Source organism: Panthera onca, chromosome B2 (genome assembly GCF_046562875.1).
Source record: "Panthera onca isolate mPanOnc1 chromosome B2, mPanOnc1 haplotype 2, whole genome shotgun sequence".
Classification (NCBI taxonomy): domain Eukaryota; kingdom Metazoa; phylum Chordata; class Mammalia; order Carnivora; family Felidae; genus Panthera; species Panthera onca.
In genome coordinates this window covers 31,839,509-31,866,004 of record NC_138343.1, presented here as the reverse complement: position 1 = coordinate 31,866,004, position 26,496 = coordinate 31,839,509, and the positions used below count along the sequence as shown (strand labels likewise).

The window sequence follows — 26,496 nt, the reverse complement described above, 5'->3', positions numbered from 1 at the left end:
GACAGTATAAGGAGAGAGATTCTCATTTTGAGCAACTGGCTGAGCCATAAAGCTTGATTATTTTATATGTTTTCCTCCCTAGGAACATCATTCCCCCTCCATGGTGAACACCATCCCCTATTTAAAATTAAAAAATCAAATCATCTTCCTCTTAATGATATTGTTTTGAAATATGTCATTGAAGTTATCTTGTATTTTTTATGGGTAGTGACTTTTGTGAATGGATAACTTTTCTTTAAAACTTCATGTTGATTCTTAGTATCATACAAGAATTCATTTGTTATCAAATGATATTATGTGTACCATTTTATGCCTTTGATAATTTTTATATATACCTTTGGTAATTTTAGAGGAATTGTTTGATGTTTCCAGGCAGATAAGCAGAAAGCAAAAAATACTTAATTGCTTCATTTCTAATTGTTACTCTTTTATTTCCTCTTCGTATAGAATGTGGTGATATAAGGCACCTTTATTTAAATGTTAAACATTTAAATGTTACTGTTAAGGACAAATTCCCTAATCATTTCACATTAAGTCTAATGGTACATCTTTCTCTGACGTGTTGTTTTATTATAGAGGGGTTTGGAGCTACAGTAAAGGAGGGTGGATCTACAGAAAGTTCCTCTGGTGTTTATTGTTAAAATTACAGAATTTATATTAGTGGAGCAAATAATACATTGCATTTGATAAAGAATTTCATGTGTTCTTAACTAGTCCTGCATTGTAATAATTAACATTTCTTGATCCCTTACTATGTGCAAGGCTTTGTTTTAAGAGATTCACAAATTCTGAGTATCATCCCAATTAGATTTCACAATAAACTGATGACATAATAATTTCCATTCTACATGAGAAGCAGTAAGTCACAGTGGGTTTTTAAAAAAAGGCAAGAAGTAGCAGAAAGGGCCTGATGCTTTGCTATAATGTATCAGGAACAATTTCCTAATAGAAAACTTAAATAATTTTATCTGCTTTTATTCAGTTCATCAGCACTTTATTTAAGGACTTAATACATTAGTTGGAAATTGTATTTGTTTTGTCATTGTCTTTTTAGGTTGTGTGTTCTGGGGGAGTATATTTCAGGAACTATCTGTATTGTTTGTTGGGATTATTTGGTGTTTAAAAGTTACCAAAAGTGTATACATATGTTGAACTGAAAAAAAAAAAAAAAAAAAGAATGGTCTTTGATAACTTCATTGGTCTATTCGAAACTCTCAGATCTGTAACTTTCTGAAGCATTTTATATGGATGCTCCCATGTCACCCTCACAGAATTACTGATACACAAGTGCTACCATCTCCATTTCAAAAATGAAACTGTGGCCCAGAAAGGCCAAGTAATTTGTATAAAGTGGTACAGTTACTTCCATGCCTTATCTGGTATAACCCAGAGACCCTTAGTCAATCCCCTTTTTACTTCTAAGATCTACAGAACTGCTGAGAGGAGAAAATACACACCACACACCTTGAGTGACTGCCTGTACAGCTCCCAGGACTAATTCTGAGTTCTGGGATCGACAGTCTAACCTTCTAAATGGTTAACACACTGCTTAGGACTTGTGCTGTCCCAGAACACGTCCATGCAAGGGGGATGGTGTTCACCGTGGAGGGACCTTAAGTAGGATCCATGCCCAAGGTGGGGCTTGAACTCACAACCCTGAGATTAAGAGTAGCATGCTGTTATTGACTGAGCCAGCCAGGCAAAGAGGAAGATGGTTATGATGTCTCTTTCATAGTTTTCTTTCTCTTATTCCCAAATCCCACATAGGTTGGAACTTTCCGGGCCACCTTCATCCTGACAGCTCTCCCACTTCCTCTCCCAGTGGTTCTATCATTTTCTTTCCTGGCCAGAGATGCCTCTTCTGACATTTTCTGGTTGAGCTGTTTCACCTCCACCCCTTCTCCCTCAACGGGATAGGGAAGTAAGTCCTGGATTCAGAACTCCGCCCTGCCCTGCACTACCTCATTCTCTCTTCACAGGCTGGTTCACAGCGGTCACTGCAGATGCACCTTGAAGACATAAGGTGCCAGACCCAAGTCATGATCCTGCGAGTCATCTCCCTGGCTGCCCTTCTGAGTCCCCATGGAACTGGGGCCATCAGGGGTGAGTGCTCTGGTGGGCCAGAGAGGGTGTGGACTATAAGGAGATTTGTAGCCCACAGGTGCTGTTTTCTCTCCTGTTTCTCCCCTTCCTTCTTCTTCCTCTTGTATGAGGTGTTCTGCTTTTTTCTTTCTGACAGCAGCAAGAACCAGTGTTTATTGAACCTGACCAAGTGCCAACTCTCATTTCATTTTCACAACAGCTTTTGCAGGAGTGCATTTATTATTCTCAACCTAGAAATTAAAAGGCAGAGAACATGCCTCATGAGCTCTATGTCACAGTGTGGATGAGTGAAGAGCCATGGCTCTGTGTCTTCTGGACAATCTGTGTGTCTCTCTTAAATTTCAGAGGTAAACTTCTTGAAATTGGAGTCTGCAATGCCTGTTTTGGACTTTCCCCTGCTTCACTCAGTCCTCAGCCCACTGCATTCTCCCTTTTGTCTCCTCACATCTGATGCTGCTCTCAGTGGGGCCACTAGTGGTCTCCCTACAATGAAAACCAGTGGTCACTTCTCTGTGTGTATCTTACCTGTGTCACTAGCAATATTTGCGACATGACCACTTCCTCCTTCCTGGAATTTTTCTCTTGTTCTTTGTCTTGAGGAGCACACTTCCTCCTTGTTTTCTTCCCACTTATTAGTCGTCTCCTTTACAGCCTCTTTTTAAAAACATTTATTCAAGTGATTTCTACACCCAATGTGGGGCTTGAACTCATGACCCCGAGATCAAGAGTCACATGCTCTTTCAACTGAGCCAGACAGGTGCCCCCAGCCTCTTTTTTGAATGTCCATATTTGTTGCCAGGACGCAGGACCACACACTCTGACCCTACTATGATGACTCTGTACACTTCTTGGGTGACTCAATCCAAGCTTTTAACTTCACCTACCATGAGGACTCCTAGTCTATGTCACCGGCCCAGTCTAGCCTGAGATCCATCCATTATTTCAACTGCTCTCAAATAAACTCCACTTGGTCACCCAGAAATTCAAACTCATTATGTCCCCCAAAGAACACTTTTTCTTCTCTCAACCACTTCCTTGTCCTTCATTACTTTTTCAGTCACTGATGCCACAATTCTCCATGTTGCTTGGATATTTTGGACTCCTTCATATCCCTATTTCCACCACAGTACTTACTGAGTCCTGTGGCTTCTCATCTCTTCACTGTCATTCAAATTCATCCTCTCTTCTTCTTACCCCATGTTACTGCCCTATCTACACCCTCATCACTTGCCACCTGATTGCTGAAGAGTCCTACTGGTCTTGCTTACAAATGAGCCTCCTCTAATCTATCATCCTTATAGCTGCCACCTTCATGTACAAATCTGATTGTATTACTCTCTGAAGACCCTTCAATGATTTTCCAGGGGGCTCTGGATCAAATTCAAACACCTGCAATTATCATACAAGGCAGGTCCTAAAGTAGGCTCTCCATATCCTCCGAGCTGCTGTAGCACCCTCCGACCCTCCAAGAAGTCCCATGCCTCTCTGCTCCTACGTCTCCTGCTAGAGACACCACTTCTCTCTGTCTCTGCTAACCTCACATAAAAACCATTTCTAGAAAGCCTTACTTCAATCTCATTTTAATGCTCTCCATTTGCTCCCAAGCAGCACCTGTATGTACCCTGTGATAATGCAGTAGTGATGACCACATATATACGAATCGTCTTTGTCTCTCTCATTCTTTCGATCTCAAACAGCTTGAGGACAAGGACCATGTCTTTTGAGTTACAGCCTTAATGCCTAGAGAGTCAAGGTTCACATTAAGGCTTTTTTTGACTGAATGAAAGTGAACATCTGTAAGAATACAATTTGCTTCACAGTGCACAGACCTTTAGTTTTAAGACTTTGCAAAAACAATAAAAATGAGATATCTTAGGATGAACAAACTATGTCCGGGTAGCCATGTCTGTTCCCTGTATGTTTTCTTCTTTCTTTTTCTTTTATCTTCTTTTCTGTAGGTGAGGATTTTGTAGCCACTAAATTCAGTGGATGTCCCCAAGCATTTGCATGAGACAATGAATCCTGTCACTAGAAGCATCCAAGGAGAGGATTAGTTCTTGTGTTGGAGCTGCAGGGAGAATCTTTGAATCTTTGATTCGGATGCTAGACCAGTGAGCCCTGGAGCATCACTTCCTCCTAATTCCTTTTCTTTTCTTAGCCCCAAACTGTCTCATTTTTATTGTTTTACTGTAATACCAATAGATTTTTTGTTATTGTATATCTTTTTGTTTTTCTTACACATCAGGTAAAACTAAGATGCTATGCCATAGGTGTTTCAAACGCAACAACTATTATTTCCAGTGGAAACTACCCTTAAAAACATAAAGTCAACAAGAAAATTTGTGAATGCTGTGTGAATGATAATACTTGAAAATTTAAAATGCCTTAAATGAAGGTGTTGTGGACAAGGTTACATGATCTACCATCATGTAAAGCTAAAACAGTAACTAGAAGTCTGTAAGTAGCACCAAGACTCTGGACGTCTTTTCATTTCCTTCACAATTTAAAAAATTTTCCACTCCAGAAGATTTTTATTCCACTCTCCCCTTTCTCCCACTCCACTCTGTGACTTTATCATTAACTTTATATGTCTTTTTCTGCAAGGCTTCTGAGATGTTGTGGGTGTGGATGGAGTGGATGATTCCATCTTCCTTTCAGCATGAATTGTGCTAACTTGGGCTAGTTATTTAACCTCTGTGGGCAGGTCCCTAATATGCAAAAGAATGCTTTACCTGGGGGTATGAAGTTGCAAAGAATAAATTGAATGCATAGTAAGTTCTCCATAAATATTACCTTATTATTGTGTTCATTGTGATTATTCTTGTACTGGAGTGATGGATGCTTAAATTTTCTGGAATAAAGGGAAACAACCTGAATTTTCAGTAAGTCATATCTCTCATTGTTTCTTCCCATTTCTTTTCTTTCAGCTTGCATTTCTCATTTTCTGTGTTCTTCATTCATGTTATTACTATTTCCTTATCTCCTTGCTTCCTGTGTTCTGTGTACTTTCTTACATAGTCACCTGTTCTTCAATCTCCCTTCTTCCTCTTCATGCAGTGGGCCACGTGTCAATGTCCAGTTTGTCCAGACACACAGACCCTCTGGAGAGTACATGTTTGAGTTTGATGAGGATGAGTTCTATGTGGATCTGGATAAGAAGGAGACCATCTGGCATCTGCCAGAGTTTATTCATGTCTTCAACTTTGATGCTTGGAGGGGTATTGCTGACATTGTCACGGCAAAGAAGAACCTGAACACTCTGATCCAACGGTCCAACCACACCAGGGCCACAAATGGTACTGCTTGCTCTTGCTTATTTCTCTACTACCCAACTGCAGGGATGGGAGAGCCCATCTGCTGCATAGAGAATGGGAGACCTAGATGTCCACTCATGAATGAACCTCTCTCTCCCTGTGAGTGAACAATATTCAATTCACAAAGCTGGGTGGTTATGTCATCAAAGGAGACATTTTCTTCTTATTCAAGAAAAGGGTTGGGCTGAAGGAGGCCAGTCAGGAGTATGAGAAGCTATGACTTTGACCTGGAAGCCTGTGGGGGGCAAAGGGTCAGCCTGAGGAAGGTGGCCCCTAACCTGGAGAATATAGGTGGTGGGGTGGTGGGGTCCTTTGAGATACAGCCAAAGGCAGCAGATTCACCAGGTTCTGTCCTTTCTCAGAGCCACCTGAGGTGGCCGTGTTTCCCAAGGAGCCTGTGGAGCTTGGACAGCCCAACACCCTCATCTGCCATGTGGACAAGTTCTTCCCACCTGTGCTCAATGTCACATGGCTGTGCAATGGGCAGACGGTCACCAAAGGTGTGGCTGAGAGCATCTTCCTGCCTAGCACAGAATTCAGGTTCCACAAGTTCCACTACCTGACCTTCATTCCCACGGCTGAAGATGTCTATGACTGCAAGGTGGAGCACTGGGGCCTGGACCAGCCGCTCCTTCAGCACTGGGGTATGGAGCCCCCTCCTTTTGCCAGCACTGTCCTGACACCCTCTCTATTTCCAGGATCCATCTTTCCACAGTACCTGCTTTTCTTAATCCCATGTATTTTATTGCTACTTTATCCAAATTTCACCGGTGGTCTCATTGTTTCTAACTCTTTATACCCCCAAACCTGAGGCCAGCTCCTGCTCTCTGCACTTTCTAACTCTTGTTTTTCCTTTGTGCCCCAGAGGCCCAGGAGCCTATGGAGGTGCCTGAGACAATGGAGACTGTGGTCTGTGCCCTGGGCCTGGTGGTGGGCGTGGCAGGCATCATCACTGGCACCATCATCCTGAAGACCAGGAGGCCCGACAACATCCCTGGGTGCAGGGGCTCCTGTGAGTTATCCCAGAGCTGGGGGTACTAGGGACACAGTGCAAAAGAGGAGGCAGCATGGTATGGGTAGTGGGCGGGAAGGAGAAACACTTCAACAGGGGTTCTTTGAGAACTTCGCATTTCAGAATCACTGACCTAGATTAAAATAATACAATGATAAAGAACATTAGTTGAGTTGCTTACTATTTACTAAGCTCTATTCTATAGGCTTCTTATGTATTCATTTATGTTTGGTGGTTGATACCATTATTTCCCCATCATACAGAGCGGGAAGCAGACATGAGGAGGGTGAAGGAATCTGTCCAAGGTCACACAGCTTGAAAGGTACAGAGTCTGGATTTGGACTCGGGCATTGGGGTTCCAGAGCTCCGTCTTCTGCAATATGTAGATTATATCATCTACGGCCATTTTCTCTCTCCCTTACAATCTTCATAGCCTTGATTTTCTTTTGTTGTCGTAGTGATGTCTAGAACCTTCAATACTATGTTAAACATTTGTAGTAATAAAGGATATCCTACCTTTTGCATAATCTTAAAAGGAATGGATTTAATTTCTCCATAGATATATTTACTACAGATTTTTCGTTTACAATCCTTGCCATGTGGTAAAATTGATCAAATTCTGTTTATGCAAGTATTGAGTTGAATTCATTTGAAGTTAATATGAATGTTATTTTTTGGTTTATTGACTTTTTGGGTCATATATAGATTTTCTGACATTGAAACCTCACTGCATTCCTAGGTATTTTGTGTGATCGCAGCCTACTGATATAAAGTAATGATGGTGATCAGCTAGGAATGCCTAGGGGCACTCGCTTGGGTCCCTACTACTTGTAGTGACAGGAGCCAATGTTGTGGCCCTATTGGCCCTTGTGGTTCTTATGACTGCAAGACATTCCTCAGCAACAACCATTAGGGAACTTTGAAAAAAACAAGGTTTATTAATTTATTACTCACAAGTCCTGGAAGGCACTTGGCATGCCCAGAGCCACAAAGTGAGGTGTGGGGGGAGGGAGACACCTGGGGATCTGCCATTATTGGGGTTGAGGAAGGGGTGCCTCTGATTTCACAGGGTCACTCTTTGTTGGTGAATTTAAAACATAAGAGCTGGAATTAAAGTGCAGGAAGGCAGGGGTGCTTGGGTAGTTCAGTTGGTTAAGCCTCCAGCTTCAGCTCAGGTCATGATCTCGCAGTTTGTGGGTTTGAGCCCCACATGGGGCTCTGTGCTGACAGCTGGGAGCCTGGAGCCTGCTTCAGATTCTGTGTCTTCCTCTCTCTCTCTGCCCCTCCCCCACTCACACTCTGTCTCTCTGTCTCTGACTCTCTCTCTCTCAAAAATAAACATTAAAAAATTTTTAAAAAAATAAAGTGCAGGAAGAGAAAAGCAGGGTCACTCAAGTGGTTATCTAGGTCACCCTGGGCTTTCTAAAAGGGGAACTTCATCAGGCAGGGGCCACCTGGCTCTTTATCTAGTTGTGTATCAGGCCACCCTTGTCTTTTCAATGGATGTGTTTGAGATGGATGCCTTGGCAATCAAAAGCTTAATGTCCGGCACTTACATTACAATAAAATAAGCTAATGGTCAGGGACTTAACACTATCCTAGGATAAACCTTATTTGATCGAAATGAATCATGCTTGTAATACATTGTTGAATTCAGTGACATGGCTGACATTAATCCATAATTTTCTTCTCATGTACTACAAGAAAATAGCTGGCTCTGAGAATAAAGATGCACCAGCCCCAGAAAATGATTTAGAAAGCTTTTGCTCCTTTTCTGTGTTCTAGAACAGCATGTATAAGAGAGGAACGATCTGTTTTTGAAATGCCCTAGCTGGCACATTAAGACAGGGCAAAGTAGTCTTTGCTTCCCAAGCCTGTCTTTGATGCTCATTACTCTATTTTTCAGGTTCCTATTCCTTCCTGTAGTTTTGACCTTTGTGTTGTTCTAGAAATGTATCCATCTAATCTAAATTTTCAGATTTATTGGAACAGAATTGCTCATAACAAGCCTTTTTCATTTAAAAATGTCTGTGTTTCTCCTTTTCATTGTGAATCACCTACATTTTCCTTAAGAGTGTTGTCAGATGGATGTATCAACCTCTTTAAACCTTCCATTGAATCAAATTTTGATTTTGTTTATCTTCCCTATTTTCGGTTTTCTAGCTCACTGAATTCTGCCCATGTCTCTATCATTTACATTTTTTTTTCTTTTGCTGTCTTTCTACTTTTCCATTCTCTTAATGGAAATGATTAGCACATTTGTTTTCAGGCTTCCTTTCCTGATAAGGTTTGTTTAAAACCTAGACATTTTCTCTTAGGCACTACTTTTTTTAAAAAATTGTTTTAAATGTTTATTCTTGAGACAGAGACAGACAGACAGACAGACAGAGCATGAGTGGGGAAGGGGCAGAGTGAGAGAGGGACACAGAATCTGAAGCAGGTTCCAGGCTCTGAGCTGTCAGCACAGAGCCTGACACAGGGCTCAAACCCACAGACTGTGAGATCATGACCTGAGCCAAAGTCAGATGCTTAACTGACTGAGCCACCCAGGCACCCCTGCTCTTGTTCTTTTATAGGTGCAACTGCTCTCTCTGCAAATGTTGAGAATTTTCTTTTTGTCTTTGAAGTTCTTACAATTTTCTTATAATGTAATTAGATATGTTTTTAAAAGAGATGTTTTTTAAAAATCTGTTTGTCATCAATGCACCATGTCAAAGCTATTTCATCTTTCTATAAAGCCTGGAAATCTTTTCATCTCTTTTTACTATTTTCCCCACTTTCTAGGTGTCTAATTATCCAAATGCCAGAATGTTAGTTTCTATCCTTCATGTCTCATAGCTTTTCTTTTATATTTCCTATTGTTTAATTTTTCATATTGCCCTCGAGAGCATTCCTCTGTTGGGCCTCTTCTTTATTAATTATTCTCCAGTTGTGGACATGACAATAGTTGTTTCATGTAAATATTCTTTATTCCAACCATTCTTAAAACTCAGTTTTTCTGCTTGATTTATTGATTTCTTGTTTTTGCCTCAAATTACGAATATTCTCCTTTGCCTCTCTTTTTAAAACCTTTTCTTGTGAACCGGCAGACATATGTAAGAAATACACAAAACAGTAAGGCACAGCCAATGATTATCAAGGAAACACCCATGTAACTACTACTTTTGTCAAGAAATAGAACATTGCCAACACCCCAGAGGCCCTTAGGTCAGTAGGTAATTTGTAAACCTTTTAGGAGCTGGAAGCTCCTTTTACTCACAAAGCCTAGCATAGTTCCTTGTACAAAGTAGGTCCTCAATACAGGTGTCTGGTATAAGTGAGTAATATATTATTTATTTAATGTGTACTTATTGAGTACTTTGTTACCGCCAAAGATTCCAACTCTTTTGAAATTAGATACGGCCATATGATTTACTTTGGATAACAAAATGTGAGAAGTGACATGTTATTTCTGGGAGGGATCATTAAGAGGCAGTGTATGATTCATTAGGGCCCTTTACTCTGCTTGGGAACTTATGGGGGCAGGTGTCGAAGAAGGTCTCTCAACCCATCTCCCTGAGCAACTACAATTAGCAGAGCTACCTTCCTGGCACACTGGACATGTAGCACGAGTGAAAACTAGACACCCTGTGATTTGTACATCAGTACCACCTATCTTATTTTCATTATATAAAATGTAAGAAAGAGAAGTGTTCAGAGAGACTTCAAAGAAGCAGAGTGGCAGGAAAGTTAGAAGAATATTTCATCACCTAAGGCAAGGGAGCAGAAGTTTCAGGAAGGAGGAAGTAGCTAATGATGTTACGTGTTTATAATCTGGCAGGTATGGTAAGTATCCACTGGGCCGGTATTGAAGGGTTATTGGTGACCCTTTAAAGAGCAGCCCAACTCCTACCTCCTTCAACTTTCATCATCTCGTTGCTGGGCCTCACTGTCTCAGGAGTTTCAGAGCACGTGGGCTGACGAGAGCAGGAGAGTGAAATGACATCTCCTCACGGTGCCCTTTGACTTCTCACTGGTCTGCAACATCTGCTGGGAAGACCGCCTTCTCCTGAAGTGCTGATGAAGAAAGAAAATGAAAGAGACAGGCATAAAGGGATGGAGAATTCGATGCCATACTGGGAATCCTAACCCCACTATGTTTGCCCTACTACAGGGGACAATCTTTATGTGGCAGAAGACATAGGGGAGTCCCCAACATCAGATCTACTTTAAAGCTCCAGTGCCTCTGAATCTCTGTCCTCCTCAGCACCAATGACTGATGTCCCCAAACACCCCTCCAATTACTTCCTGTCTGTGATTCTACTCACACTTAGCACCTGAAAAGGGCCTGATGCATAGGAAGTACTCAATAAATGTTGAAATTTGATGTAGGTGATAATTTGGTTCCCACACAGGATGGTCTATAGGCCCTGGTCTATAGACTCCTCCCTATAGAGCATCTTTTCAGAGTAATCCTAAGGACTAATAAATACCTGCGTATGCTAGACATCTCTGGTGCCTTCTAAGACTCTAAGGCCTTTCCCCAGTCTCTATATCTTCAATTCCCTAGGAGCACATATCCTGGACCTGTAATGTGGATGTAGTTACTGCAGTTTCTGTGCCTGTCAGATCTAGAGAATGCACTTCCCTAGCCTATAGCATGGGGTAGAGGGCACAAGATTGTTGGTGTCACTGTGGGGCTGATTTGCCCTGAACTATTCCTCTCATTGTGTCCATCCTGATGCTAACCTCCTTTGATCACCTCCCTTTTATTTCACCCAGAATTCTGACCACTTCTGGACTCTGACCTTCAGCACTCCTGTCTTCCTCTAGGCATCAGAAAAGACCCATCTTTCAGTAGACACACGGTTTTGCAGGAGTTTCCTATAATAAAGTTGTTAAGCTCTTTGTGACTCAATGTTCTTTTATACCAAATCATGCTGTACTCATTAGTCCTCTGATACACCTGCCCCATCCTGTCAGGCTTTACTTTAGATCCCAGTTTGTTAGCCAGTTTACTGATGTTCAAGTCCCAATTGTCAATTAAGGTCACATCGCCTGCTGGGTCCGTGGGCCTGGAGCAAAATATGGGAATATGGATGAGTATGTGTTTCAGTTGGAGAATTTTAACATAAACTGTTTCACCATTCTATTCTTGGTGGTGAATTGGAACTAGAAATTCAGAGGTACTACGAGGATTTGATACAGAAACCTAGAAGTTATAATATTAAATTATGCATAAGGGGCATCTTAAGAAGGATGCCACTTCCTGTTTCTCGCTTCCTCTCTGGCCCTGTCCTACTGTGCTGGATGTGGGAGTTCTGGACAAGGTGCAGGGGTGGAGGGGGTAAGATGCAGAGGTGACCGTTGCAGCATGTATCCTATGGGCTTAACCAAAGCTTGTCCTCATCACCCTCCTCTGCTGCTCTGGCCATCACTGGTCATGGAATGAGGGTTCCTGCCTGGTTCTGTGGAAGGGGCCTCTACCTGGTGCACTGATTCTATCGAGTGATCTTCAGATCTTGAACAATTCAGACTAACCATAATTTCCCCTTTCTGATCTTTGATAGATTTTGAAATACCATTTTGATGACCCCTCTGTGAGACACTTGTCCCTTCAAAATCACTCCAGACCACCAGGTATCATACACGCATGCCTTGATTTCCTCCTCTCTCTGGTGAGACTAGCAGCCATTGCATGGTATCAGAGCCCCAAAGCCTTTCTCAGGGAGTGGGCCCACATGGAAGGCCCCCCAAGGCCATTTCCCTGAGGCAGGTTCTCCAAGAATAGCAGCTCTGCACTTACCTGGGGTGTTTCTGCTCTGAACCAAAGGGGAGCTCAGCATCACCAAGGACATCAAGTTGCCATCCCTGGGGCCCCAGTGATCCTCAGGACCGCCATCCTGGAGCCTGGGAAAGGACAGGGGCTGAGAGGCTTGCAGTCAGAGCAGCTCTCACTCAATAAGCCTCACTCCTAAAATATATTAATATAGCATATGCTATATTAAAATATTAGAGATGATGAGCCTGGCCAGCCTTCTGTATTGCCTGGCTGTGGTCAGATTCTGAAAAAGGAACCAATAAGCAGAAATTGTCACTCACCAGACAGAAGTTTGAGGTAAAGCACATGATTCTTTACGGTGTAAGATTCACTGAAGACAACATAAGGAGAGAGATTCTCATTTTGAGCAACTGGCTGAGTCATAAGGCTTGATTGTTTTATATATTTTCTTCCTAGGAACAAATCCCAAGGAATGTCATTCCCCCTCCATGGTGAACACCATCCCCCTTGCCTGGATGTGTTTTGGGATGGAGCAAATCCTAAACAATGTGTTGAAGATCTAGAGGGATTGGACTCCCTACTGTTAAACCCCAGGGTTCATCTTTTCTTTGCATTTCAATATTTTTGGGGGGTGGTAGTGAAGTTTTAAACACCAAATGATCCCCTACAAACAAATTTATATGTGGTTCCTGATATGTGTTCCTCATTTTTTTTTTAACCCATTGTGACTAGTTTCCTCTCATGTAGAATGGAGATTATTATGGAGCCTATGTCATTGGTTTATTGGGAAATCTAACTGGGATAATATTCAGTATTTGTGAATCTCTTGAAACAGAGCCTTGCACATAGTAAGGAATCAAAAAATGTTCATTATTATAGTGTAAGGCTAATTCAAAACAGAGAAATAGTTGAATAAATACAAAACAATTTTAACAATATAAGTTCTATCATTTTGTTATTAAGTACCAGAGGTGTTTACTGTAGTTCTACACAAATTTATAAAAATATGACAATTTCTTTAAGGTTTATTTATTTTTTGAGAGAAAGAGAGAGAGAGAGAGAGAGAGAGAGAGCGCACAAGTAGGGGAGGCTCAGAGAGAAGGAGACAGAGGATCTGAAGTGGGTTCTGTGCTGTTAGCCCAGAGCCTGATGGACTCAAACTCACCAACTGTGAGAGCATGACCTGAGCCGAAACCAAGACCAACAGTCAGATGCTTAATGGACTGAGCCACCAGGCGCTCCGAGAAAATGACAAATTTATAAAAGAAAAAGACTTTACAAAGCAGAGAGTTAATTTTACAGAGTGGTAAAGTATCAGAGAAATCTCATATAAAGGAGATAAAAATTTCAAGAAGAAATAAAAATAGTAATAATTAGGAGTAAAATAATTAATATTTTTGCATTCTGATTACATATCTGGAACCATCAAATTATTATCAGACTTCCAAAAATATCAAAGGAATGAAAGGGTAAAATATATCATTACTTAATAACAATCAGTGAATTCCTATATGATACAAAAAATCAAGACGAAATTATGAAGAAAATTATCCATTCACAGAAGTCACTACAAATAAAAAATACTCAAGGATCAATTTCAAAGATATTTCCATCGATCCCAGGAAAGTGATTATGATGTCTCCATTTTGGTTTTCTTCCTCTTATCCCTGAACCCCACACAGGTTGGGACTTTCTGGGGCATGTCAGTTCTAGCCTCTGTCCCAGACACCGGGATGTCCCTTCTGGTGTTTTCTGGTCGGCTGAGCCCCACTGAGCCATTTCACTTCCGCCTCCTCTCCCTCCACCAGATAGGGAAATAAGACCTGGATTCAGAGCTCCGCCCTGCCCTGCCCTGCGTTGCCTCATTTTCTCCTTGCTGTCTGGATCACAGTGGCCACTGCAGATACACCTGGAGTAGATAAGGAAAAGAAAAACCGTGTCCTCATCCCTGAGTTATGAGGATTAAACGAAGCAATGCACTCACATAACGGGTTATAGGAGTCTTGGTTGGTTCACCATGCCCGGGGCCGTCTTCCTGGGCTTCCTCACTGAATGATCCCATCCTTTCTACAGACCCCAGCAAGCACTCCGGGGTCAGTAACACCCAGGTCTGCAATTTCAGCCTCCACCTCTCTTAGAAATGGGAGAAGCTGGTCCCATGCAGGGCATGATGGGAAGGGAGCAGCATGAGAGGAACAGGCAGTGGGAACTGAGAGGGGGCAGGGACCCGGGGGCTAACAAGATGCCGGAGACCCTTGTAAGGAGCCAGGGAGAGAGGAGGTTCCACCTTGGTATGTCCGAGATCTTCTGAGAGCTCAGTATGTGCCTCAGGAGGTAATACTCCATATTTGAGGCAAGAAGGAACACTTAGACCCTATCTTGACCTTCAGGATAATTTCATATGAAACAGAAAACCCATAATCATTTTGGATTGTAAAAGGAGGTCTATGTTTAAAAAAGAGAACTGCGTCTATTGGTTTGAGCATTTTAACACGCGTTAATTACTAGGACAGGAGGCCTAGGCGATCTGATGATTACAGACTTATTTAAAGGATAAATCTGTATCTTTGATAAGTTGTTGCATTAAAGAGGCTAAGCCTTGTTTGGTCAAGGACTATTTATCACGGTATGCAAAGAAAAGGGCTTAAGTTTATTACATTATATTTCTAATTTAAAATTCTGATTTTAATTTGATTTCTGAATGGTAATGGTAAAATATGCTTTTGGCAATCATGTTGAATCAGTGCTGCATGAGTATAGGTTGTATAACACAAAATTCACTGTGGGCTCATCCTTGAATAACTAAGGATGGTCTCAGATCTACAGGGATGAAGGTAGAAAACATAAATATGGGACAGTGCAAAGATAGAGTGTGAATTCAGAGGTGGTCCATGTCCAATTTGTCTCCTTTCCCAATAGTTAGGATATCCCCTTTCCATGTTTTCCTTCTTGCCTTATGTATACACAATAATGAACTTCTTCATTAACTCCTACTGCTTACCAATATCCTCAAAAAAAGCAATGGCAGAGGTGATTTGGTGCGCATATTCTTAAGAGAAAACAGACCATAACACTGGCTTTTTATTACCTATGGAACTATAAAAAGGGAACTTGGATAGGGCCCCCCTGAGAGAAAGTGTGCATGGAATTAAAGAGAACAACTGTAGAAACTAGTTTCATCCTCTTGGGAGGCTGAGGTCTGTCCAAGAACCAGCCTTTGGGACTGAGGAAACTTAGAAAAATACTTGTTCCAGGGCACATACAGGTCTTTGGGTCAGATCAGGAATCCTATGGAGGTAAGGAGAAAAGTTATCTCAGGTTGCTGATCTCTCTTCCTCTAAGTATCAGGAAAGAAAAATTTGGTGACAGATAGGGTCTTAGCCTGATGAAAAATAAGATTTTTCTGGGCTTCCTTCATCAATGGAACAAAGTCACACTCATTTTCCACACTCACTGAAGGGATGAAATTGAAGACCCTTTTCCCAGTAGGTATCTCAGAGTCACAATGCAATGAAAGGACTTTCTGCAACCCACTTCCTACAAAGCAGGAGTATTACCTGGTTTTCAAGATCCTCATTACATTAAAATAAAAGGAGAAAATCAAATGACCTTCCTGGTCATTAAGATGCTCACTGAAGTTGAGAGCAATGCATGAACAAAGTGAGAATTTCAGCAAAGAAAAAATGGTAAGTACCAAATACAAATCATAGAGCTAAAGAATACAATAACTGAACTGAAAAATTCAATAGTGGTGTTCAATAGGAGACTAGATCAAGTAGAATAAAGGATCAATGAACTTGAAAATAGGTCAGTGGAAATCATCTAGTCAGAGGAGTCAAAAGAAAAAGTAATGAAAAGAGTGAAGATAGCTTAAGGGAGTTTAGACGTCATCAAATGTACCAATACACACATTATGGAAATCCCAGAGGAATAAGATGGAGGAAGAGGAGGAGGGGAGGAGAGGAGGAGGAGGAGAAGACGAGGAAGAGGAAGAGAAGGAAGAGGAGGAGGAGGAGGAGGAGGAGGAGACAAAGATGAAGATGAAGACAAAGAGTAGAAGAAGAAGAAGAAGAAGAAGAAGAAGAAGAAGAAGAGGAGGAGGAGGGGGAGGAGGAGGAGGAGGAAAGGGAGAAAGGGAGAGAGAGAGAGGGAGAGAAAGAGAGAGGCAGAAAGTTTATTCAAAGAAATAATGCTGAAAATTTCAATCTGGGGAAGGAAATAGGCATTCAGATCCAAGAAGCCTAAAGAATATTAAAGATGAACCCAAAGAAACCCACACTGAGGCCCATTATAATTAAATTATCCAAGTCAAATACAAAGAGAGAATTTGGAAAGCAGCAGGAAAAAAGTGACTTCAATGAAATTATCAGTAGGTTTTTCAGAAGAAACATTGCAGGCCAAAAAGAGTGGGATGAGATATTTAAAGTGCTGAAAGAAAACAAACCCTGCCAACCAAGAATGCCAAATCCAGAAAAACTGTCCTTCAAAAACTAAGGGAAGATAAAGACTTTCTCAGATAAACAAATGCTGAGGGAGTTCATCACTAGATCTGCCTTATAAAAAATGTTAGAAGGAGGTGAAATGAAAGGATGCTAACAGCAAAATGATAACTTAATAAAGTATGAAACACATTGGTAAAGGTGTAACATTGGTAAATATGTAACAGTGGTGAGCAAATCACTTTTAATTCTAGTATAAAAGTTAAGAGACAGAAGCATTGTACATAACTATAACTAAAATCATATTAACGGATATAAAACATAAATAGATGTAAATTGTGACATCAATAACATCTAATGTGGAGGTAAGGGGAGAGGTAAAAGTGTAGAGTACTTGTATGCAAGTGAAGATGAGTTGTCACCTTAAAACAGCTTAAAACAAAGTGTTATAACTAGAAGATATTTTGTATAAGCCCATTGTAACTACAAAGAGAATACCTACAGAAGCCACACAAAAGAGAAAAGAATTAAAACCAATCAATAGGGGCGCCTGGGTGGCGCAGTCGGTTAAGCGTCCGACTTCAGCCAGGTCACGATCTCGCGGTCTGTGAGTTCGAGCCCCGCGTCAGGCTCTGGGCTGATGGCTCGGAGCCTGGAGCTTGTTTCCGATTCTGTGTCTCCCTCTCTCTCTGCCCCTCCCCCGTTCATGCTCTGTCTCTCTCTGTCCCAAAAATAAATAAAAAACGTTGAAAAAAAAATTAAAAAAAAAAAAATAAAACCAATCAATAGTATATTAAAAAAATGAACACAAAAGACAAAGAGGAACAAAGAACTATAAGATGAACAGAAAACAGTTAACAAAATGGCAATATTTAAATCCTTCCTGGGGTGCCTGGGTGGCTCAGTCAGTTAAGCATCAGACTCTTAGTTTTGGTTCACGTCATGATCTCACAGTTAGTGGGTTTGAGCCCTGCACTTGGTATTCTCTCTCTTGCCCTCTCTCTCTGCTGCAGTTGGTATTCTCTCTCTTGCACTCCCCCACATGTGCTGTCTCTGTCTCTCTCAAAATAAATAAATAAATAAAAATTTAAAAAAATCCTTTCTAATCAAAAGTTACTATAAATGCAAATCGCTTAAGTCCCCAATGAAAAGACATACATAAAAAATCCAATTTCCAACTATATACTGTCTATAAAAAACTTACTCTAGATTTAAAGATACACATATGCTGAAATGAAGGAATGAAAAGAAGATATTCTGTGCAAATAATAACCAAAAGAAAATAAGGATGGCCATAAATATATCAGACAAAATAGACTTTAAGTAAAAAACTGTCTTTAGAGACAAAGAAGGTCATTACATTAAGATAAAAGGGCCAGTTCAATAGGAAGATATGTGAATATAAATGCACCCAACATCAGAGCACCTAAGTATATATAACAAATACTGACAGATCTGAAAGGAGAAATTGATGGCAATACAATAATAGTAGGAGACTTCAATACATTTTCAATGGGTGGAACTTCCAGACAGAAAATCAATAAATAAACAGTGGAGTTAAACAACACTATAGAATAAATGGACTTAAAACATACACACAGTATTTTCCACCCAACAGCATAAGAATATATATTCTTCTCAAGCATACACAAAACATTCTCCAGGATAAACCACATATTAGGTCAAAAAATAAGTTTTAACAGATTTAAGAAGATCAAAATCATATCAAGTATCTTTTGCAATCATGATGGAATGAAATTAGAACTCAATAACAGTGAGAAAATGGGAACATTCACAAATATGTGGAAATTAAAGACCATATTCTTCAACAGTTGGCCAAAGGGAATTTAAAAAAAATATCTTGAGAAAAGGAAAATAAAAACATAACATACTAAAACTTATGGGATGCAGCAAAAGTAGTACTAAGAAGGAAATTTTTAGCGAAAAAAAGAAAAAGAAAAAAGAAAAAAAGGAGAAGATCTCAAGTAAACAACCTAAGTTTACACCTCAAGGAACTAGAAAAAAACAAACTAAACTCCAAGTTAGCAGAAAGAAAGAAATAAAGATTAGAGCAGAAACAAACCAAATAGAGAATAGAAGAATAGATGGTATCAACAAAACTGAGAGTTGGTTTTTTGAAAAGATTAAAAAAATGGATAAGCTCTTAGTAGACTAAGAAAAAAGAGAAAAGACTGAAATAAATAAAATCAGAAGTGAAAGAGGAAACATTAAATGGATGCCATAGAAATAAACAAGATCATAGGGAACTTTATGAACAATTATATGCCAAAAAATCTGGTAGGCTGGAAGAAATGGAAAATCTCCTAGATAATAACAAGATAGAATCAAGAAGAAATAAAGCTTAAAAAGACCAATAAAAAATTAGAAAACTGAAGTAATAATTAAAAACCTCCCAACAAAGAAAAGCCTGGGACCAGAGGGCTTCATGGGTGAATTTTATCAAACACTCAAAGAAGAATTAGTACCAATCCTTCTAAAGCTCTTCCAAAAAATAGAGGAAGGAATATTTCCAAACCACTTATGAGCCCAGCATCACCCTGATACCAAATTCAGATGAAGACAATGCAAGAAAAGAAAACCACAGGCCAGTATCCCTAATGAACACAGATGTTAAAATTCTCAATAGAATATTAGTAAACCAATTCAACAGCACATTAAAAGGATTACGCACCATGACCAAGGGGGATTTATCTGTGGGATGGAAAGATGGTTCAATATTGGCAAATCAATCAATGTGACACACCATATTAACAGAATGAAAGAGGGGTGCCTGGGTGGCTCAGTTGGTTAAGCGTCCGACTTCGGCTCAGGTCATGATCTCACAGTTCGTGTTGGGCTCTGTGCTGACAGCTCAGAGCCTGGAGCCTGCTTCAGATTCTGTGTCTTCCTCTCTCTCTGCCCCTTCCTCACGCACACTCTTTCTGTCTCTCTCTCTCAAAGATAAACATTAAAAAAAGAATGGAAGATAAACACAATTATCGCATGATAGATGAATAGACACAGAAAAAGCATTTGACAACATCCATTTGGGATAAATGCTATCAACAAAATAAAGGTAGAGGAATTTACCTCAACACAAGAAAGGCCATATATTAAAAGCCCACAACCTACCCCATAATCAATGAGGAACCCCTGAAATCTTTTAAGATCTGGTATAAGGCAACAATGCCCACTCTTGCCACTTCTCTTCAACATAGTACTGGAAATCCTAGCCAGAGCAATTAGACAAGAAAAAGAAATGAAAGGCATCCAAAACAGAAAGGAAGAACTGAATTTATCTTTGTTTGTAGATGACATGATTATACATGTAGAAAACTCCAAAGATTAAACAACAACAAAACTGTTAGAACTAATAAACAAATCTAGTAAAGTTCCAGGACACAAAATCGACATATGAAAATCAGTGGTGTTTGTATATACTAACAAGAACTATCTGAAAAGAAAATTAAGGAAAAAATCACATGGCAACAAAAGAAAACTAAAATACCTAGGAATAAACTTAACCAAAAAGATGAAAAATTTGTACACCAAAAATTATAAAACATTGATGAAGGAAATCCAAATAGACACAAATAAATGAAAAGACCTCAGTACTCATGGACTGGAAGGATATTGTTAAAATGTCCACACTACTCAAGGTGATTTACAGATTCAATGCAATTCCTGTCAAAATCCCAATGGAATTCTTTATAGAAATAAAAAAAAATAATCTTAATCACAGGAAACACAGAAGACCCGAAATAGCCAAAACAAATCTGAGCAAGAACAAATCTGGAGGCATCACATTTCCTAATTTTTTTTCCACAGAAAGTGGTTTATTGCTTTTAGAACACAGTAAGATGCTTTCAGAACTTTTGTTAGTGAAGAAAAACTGTTAGAGCTTGAAAACTTCTCTAAAACATTATTTTGTTAGTTGACGAAGTAGGCACTTCAACACATAAAACTTCCCACTTGCAACTGTGTGGAGCCCGAGCTGTCTGATTAGATAGAGGTAACTGCTTGCAAGTGGGGCTCGTGCTTATGGCCGGTGTACTGAGTGCCAGGTCTGACCTCCTTGCCCTGATGCTTGTGTTGCTCCTTATTCTCCAGCACTCACTCGGGGCTCTTCCTCACCAACCCACTTCTCACAATCCTGTACAGGACCCTATGGCAGGAGACACAGCTCTGAGTGGGTGGATGGAGTGGCCTGGCTGGCACCCAAGCTAATCCACATAGGGAAAAATGGTGATCCTCTCTGAGTTAGGTGGCCTCAGATGACCCTTCTACAACACAAGTCCTCACTTGTGGGCACCCTCTCCTCTCCCAGTAATATCCCCTGGGGCCAAAGCAGTTGTTTAGTAGGAGAGCAGGAGGTGAGAGGCCCCACTCCCTCACAGGGATCTTTGTTGTAGATCACTACCTGTTTAGGTGTTTGTTAGGTGTTGCCTATGGGGCAGACAAGGGGCCAAGCTACTTTTGGGGCAACACAGGCCAGGTTCAGCCCATGAGAACCTAGCACTATCTGAGGAGAGCTGTAGGCCCCATGACCAGTGTTGCCACTTCAGACCCTAGTCTGGCTATGGGGTTGGCATGCCTGGTATAGACCAAGTGAGGGCTCCCAGCAACCACAGATGTCTGAGGCAGGAAAACAAGGCTGCCAGCTTGTGGCAGTCCTGACAATGATCTTCAAGGGCTGATCTTGAAGCTGATCTTGCCTCGGCCTCCAGATCTGGATCTGATCAGCAGCTCGGCCTCCAGACCTGGCCGAGGAGAAAAGGGGCCCCCCGCAGTCCCGTGGGAGAGAGGCCCTAATGTCAAAATATATTACAAAGTAATCGAAAACAGTATGGTACTGGTATAAAAACCGACATATAGGCAAATGGAACAGAATAGAGGGCCCAGAAATAAAATCAGTGCATCTATGGTCAATTGGTCTTCACGAGGAGTTTCAAAAACATGCAATGGGGAAAGGAGAGTCTCTTCAATAAATATTGTAGGGAAAATTGGGTACGTGTATGCAGAAAAATGAAACTGGGCCCTTGTCTCACACCATATATGCAAATCAGCTCAAAATGTATTAAAGACTTAAACATAGGCTTGAAACCATAAAATCCCAGAAGAAAACATCGGGGGAAAGCTCCTTCACAACGAGAAGAGATATCTCATACCTGTTAGAAGGGCTATTATCAAAAGACAAAAGATACGTGTTGCCGAGGATGTGGACAAAAGGCAGTTCTTGTACACTGGTAGTGGAAGTGGAAATTGATAGAGCCATTATGGAAAACAGTACGGAGTGTCCTCAAAAAATTAAAAATAGAACTACCATATGATCTAATAACCTCACTTCTGAGCATATATCTATTGTATGTATGTAGGAATACATATATTGCATATATATATTATTATGCATAATACACATGCTAAATTAGCTATATGGCTAACACTATGCTAAGTAAAATAAGGCAGACACCGAAAGACAAATACTACATGTGGGATCTAAGTGAAATTCATGGAGGCAGAGAGAAGAATGGTGGTAATTAGGGGCTAAGGGGAGGTGGAAACGGGGAGATATTGGTCAAAGGGTATACATTTTCAGTTATCCAAGATGAATAGGTTCTGGAGATCTTATGTACAGCATGGTGATTGCAGTTAACAATACCGTATTGCATACTTGAAATTTGTTGAGGGTAGATCTCATGTTCTCAACACACACACGTGTGTGCGCATACACAGAAAGACAATGGCTACCACGTGAGGTGATGAATATGTTAATTAGCTTGATTGTAGCGATCATTTCACAATGCATACATACATCAAAACATCAAGTTGAACACCTTAAATATATATAATTCCTATTTGTCAATTATACCTCAATAAAACTGAAAAAAAAATCTTCAGGGTCTGCCATCACTTAATTGGCTACATGGGAGTCAGTAGAGAGCTAATTAAAAATACAGATTTCCAGACCTCACCACCCACTGAATCTGGGTCTCTGGGCAGAGAGTCTGGGGAATCTGTGCTTTAGGGAAGATTTCTAGGAGATTCTGGTGAGCAGGGCTTGGGGCCCTTTGAAGATAAACCCAAACTCCTTAGGCTGGCATCCAGCACTCTCTGCTATCTGGCAGCTGATCATTGCTAGAGAAAAAGGTGCCATTCAGCAGATCTGCAACCCTACAAAGTCTGTAGGAGGCCCTCAATAATTTACCATTCCTATTTCTCGTCTTTGGGCATTTCTCCCACCTAATTAACTCGGCAACTTGTCTTTTTAAAAATTTATTTATTTCGTTTTTGGGAGCGTGCAAGCTGGGGAGGGGCAGGGAGAAGGGGGACAGAGGATCTGAAGTGGGCTCTGCGCTGACAGGCTACAGGCTGACGGCAGTGAGCCTGATGTGGGGTTTGAACTCACGAACCGCAAGGTCATGACCCGAGCCGAAGTCGGAGGCTCAACCTACTGAGCCATCCAGGTGCTCCAGCAACTTGAATTTTATTTACTTATTTATTGTATTATTATTATTATTTTTTAAACATTTATTCATTTCTGAAAGGCAGAGAGAGACAGAGCGTGAATGGGGGAGGGGCAGAGAGAGAGGGAGACACAGAAACAGAAGCAGGCTCCAGGCTCTGAGCTGTCAGCACAGAGCCTGACGCGTTGCTCGAACACACGGACCATGAGATCATGACCCGAGCCGAAGTTGGCTGCTTAACCAACTGAGCCACCCAGGCACCCCAACAACTTGAGTTTTAAAAGATGTCACTCTCTTGGGGCACCTGAGCGGCTCAGTTGGTTAAGTGTCTGACTTCAGCTCAGGTCATGATGTTACCGTCAATGAGTTCAAGCCCCGCGTTGGGCTCTGTGCTGACAGCACAGAGCCTGGGGCCTGCTTCAGATTCCGTGTTTCCCTCTCTCTCTCTCTCTGCCCCTCGCCCAGGGGGCTCTGTCTCTCAAAAGTTAAAAAAAAAAAAGACAAAAAAAAAAAAGATGTCACTGTCTTAATTCCCACCCGATTTGTCCACTATCTCATTCTTAGCAGATGACCTTGTCTTCCACTTTCCCAAGAAGAAACAAAAGCTGGGGACACCCACAACCAGTCCCTTCTCTCACCCTTCATCCTTTCCTTTGTCTCTGTGACAAGAGTCCTTGTTTTTGTTCACAGCTCACTCCTCCACTCCTCAATGCTATTCTCGCTGGTCTCTTCCTCTGCACAAGTTGCCAGAAAGAAGCTCAGCTCTCTTCTCTGTAAAGAACAGCTCTGTAAAGAAGCTCAGCTCTCTTCTCTGTTCCTTAAAGAACAGCACCATTGAGCCCCAACGCTACGCTATGCCCAGCGATGGGAAATCAAAGACAACTAAAATGCCATCTCAGCCCCCATAGATCTTAGGCTCCACACTCACCCGCCTTACTTCTCAGCTCCTGCTCCCGGTGCTGCAGCCAGCCTGCTCTCCCCGTCTCCCTGATTTCCCAACCCACATTTCAACCTGTCTTCATCTTCCCAAGTCATTGTTCCCATTGGTTTAGTCACCCTGTCGACCTCAGTTTCTGGCACACTTCTCTGTCCGACTCTCCTAATACCTGCTCTTCATTTTCTGGTTTCCTTCCCAGGCTTTTGTCTGTTAGCCAACATCACAACTGTCTAGGTTTCTGAGGGTCAGTCCTTTGCTCTCCTCTCCCAGGATCCGCTCTCCTCGATGATCTCACGAAAGCCAGAGCCTTCTCATCGGCTCCAGACCCTATTTTATAGTAACTGTTCACCTGTGTCCCTCAAGCGTCTCAGACCCAAAGGTCTTTCCCCACCAGCGTTTCTTCCTACTGCGCCAGGAGGCGGTGCTGCGCTTGGAGGCCGGGTCAGCGCCTGCCAGTCCCACAGGCCACGCCTGCACCCCCTGCCTCCTCTGTTCCTCTCGCCCCCACGGCCAGCCAGGTGCAGGTCTGCGAGCCCCGAGGACCTCGCTTTCTCTTGTCTCCTGCCCAGCCCCTCCTGGCCCTGCCCTCGCGTTCCAGACCTGGCTCCCTGTCCCTCAACCGCAGCCCCAAAGCCCCCTTCCCGCCACCAGCGACAGCGCGAGGGAGCCCGTACGCTCCGGCACACACAGTCTGCACGCCCCGCCCCTCGGCCCGCGTCCGCGCCGGGACCCGCTTCGCCCCGTTCCGGGCCCTTCAGCAGCCCCAGCTCGGTCACTGGCGTGTCCTTCCCCGGTTCCCCGCGGAAGCGCGCCCTCTCCTCCCGGCTACGACCTGCCCGTCCAGACGCCGCACCCCGGGAGACGGCCGGCGCCCTCGGCGTCCCCGCGACACGAAGTGCGCTGCGAGCAGCAGAGGCGCAGAGCTGGGGGCGCCCGACCCCCACTCCCCGAAAACCCGACGACCCCCCCCGGGGCGGACCAGGGCGGTCAGGACCGCCGTTCTCCGTCCTCCCGCCTCCCCCCACCCCTGACTCCCTGCTCCCGCCCGACCTCAAACCGGCGCCACCTCCCGCCGGCGGAGAGCGCTGACCCGGCGCCCCCGGGGTCCTAGTGCCGACCAGATTGCGCTGCTTTGTATTCCTCGAGCTTCCGCAGCGTCTGTCTTGCATTTATTGAGAGATGGCCTGTGAAAATCAAAGCCGAACGGAGGCCAGCCTTGAAAATTATAAACTGACAAACCAGTTTGATCATACAAAGCTTAATTTAGCTTATTTTGCAAGGCTAACTTGACCTGGATCATTTCTGGCTTGTGCTTTCGGAAATAATAAGCAAAACTTGAACTGTGTCCCAAGGTTGATATGAGGGAACCCCTGAAAATTCTCATATTGTAGCCAATTTGTGAAGAATAAACAGTCACTGCTTTCTCACGGCACAAGCTGCTTTATAACAATATACCCTGAGGCTCTTTACATGCTCTGGTCTGAGAGCTCCTGGTCTGCAAACTGTATTTTTGGTGTGTGCACAATACATTTTTACTAATTACTTTAGTGATTCATTGGTTTTTATCTTGGCTATTTCGAACTTTTGACAGCATGTTATATTAATGTGCACGGTTCTAGCTATCCTTCTCAAAGTCTCACCTCAGGGCTGGATTTTTAAAAACTATCTTTTAAAATAGTGAGTTAGGTGACCTTAGTCACAGAAGCTTTCTAGGCCTTGGTGTTCTCACTTATAAAAAGGAGAGGACTTAACTCAATGATTTCTGAAGTTCTTTCTACCTTTAAACAACAGGGCCTTCACAGGGAACAGAAGAAAATCAAGTAAATAAACACGCATACATATACATAAATATATAAAATGTGGCTCAATGCTAAAGGAGATTCAGTGATATTTAGAAAGCAATGGTCATACTAAGGAGAAAGCAATCAATTCTGCTGGCAGCTGGAGGAGGAAGGGGGAGGTGATATTTCCTGTCGGGTCCAGGGAGAAGCAGAATCCCACTAGTGGGAAAAGGCCTCAGAAGAAGGCATAGCAGGACAGAAAGAGTTGGGGAAATGGAGAATGATGCTGTTCTGACTGCCTTCCTGCTGTGCTGGTGCACAGTCTTGGCTCATGTCACCTCCTCCGGAAAGCCTTGCCTATTTCTTTCTCTTTTCCACAGTGAGCTTCTCTCTCTTCTGTGCCAGTATTATATCTTAAATATACCTCTGTTTTTTTGTGTGTGTTACATGCTGGAAATGTAGAAATAAATTTCGTAAAGCTTTCTTAAAGCCTGGTGTAAGAAAGGCCTCTTAGCTTGCAAGTTAACATATCTTTTCACTTTTCTTTAAAAAAAGATTTTTTTAATGTTTATTTATTTTTGAGGGGTGGGGGAGGAACAGAGAGAGGGAGACATAGAATCTGAAGCAGACTCCAGGCCCTGAGCTGTTAGCACAAAGCCTGATGCAGGGCTTGAACTCACAAACT

General features: G+C 42.1%; 2 protein-coding genes and 1 non-coding gene across 3 annotated transcripts in view; 1 reads left to right on the top strand and 2 right to left on the bottom strand.

Moving 5' to 3' along the window:
- Window positions 1-26,496, bottom strand: part of RPS18 (ribosomal protein S18) — a 193,827-nt gene that overhangs the window by 124,635 nt on the left and 42,696 nt on the right. The gene's annotated exons all lie outside the window — the stretch shown is intronic.
- Window positions 1,591-6,619, top strand: LOC132666524 (RLA class II histocompatibility antigen, DP alpha-1 chain-like). Its single transcript, XM_078446457.1, has 5 exons — window positions 1,591-2,382; window positions 3,468-3,522; window positions 4,987-5,399; window positions 5,780-6,061; window positions 6,283-6,619. The coding sequence occupies exons 1-5, from the start codon at window positions 2,004-2,006 to the stop codon at window positions 6,456-6,458; spliced, it is 1,305 nt and encodes a 434-aa protein (XP_078302583.1). The 5' UTR covers window positions 1,591-2,003; the 3' UTR covers window positions 6,459-6,619.
- On the bottom strand, window positions 21,259-21,384 carry LOC132668146 (small Cajal body-specific RNA 20). The gene has a single exon (XR_009605505.1).

Excerpts from the sequence above, each read along its gene's own strand:
- LOC132666524 (XM_078446457.1), top strand. The coding sequence starts at position 2,004 with ATGCACCTTGAAGACATAAGGTGCCAGACCCAAGTCATGATCCTGCGA. Across the intron at positions 2,383-3,467 it reads CATGAGCTCTATGTCACAGT|GGGGCTCTGGATCAAATTCA; the intron begins GTGGATGAGTGA and ends ATGATTTTCCAG. Across the intron at positions 3,523-4,986 it reads CATACAAGGCAGGTCCTAAA|TAAGTCATATCTCTCATTGT; the intron begins GTAGGCTCTCCA and ends CTGAATTTTCAG.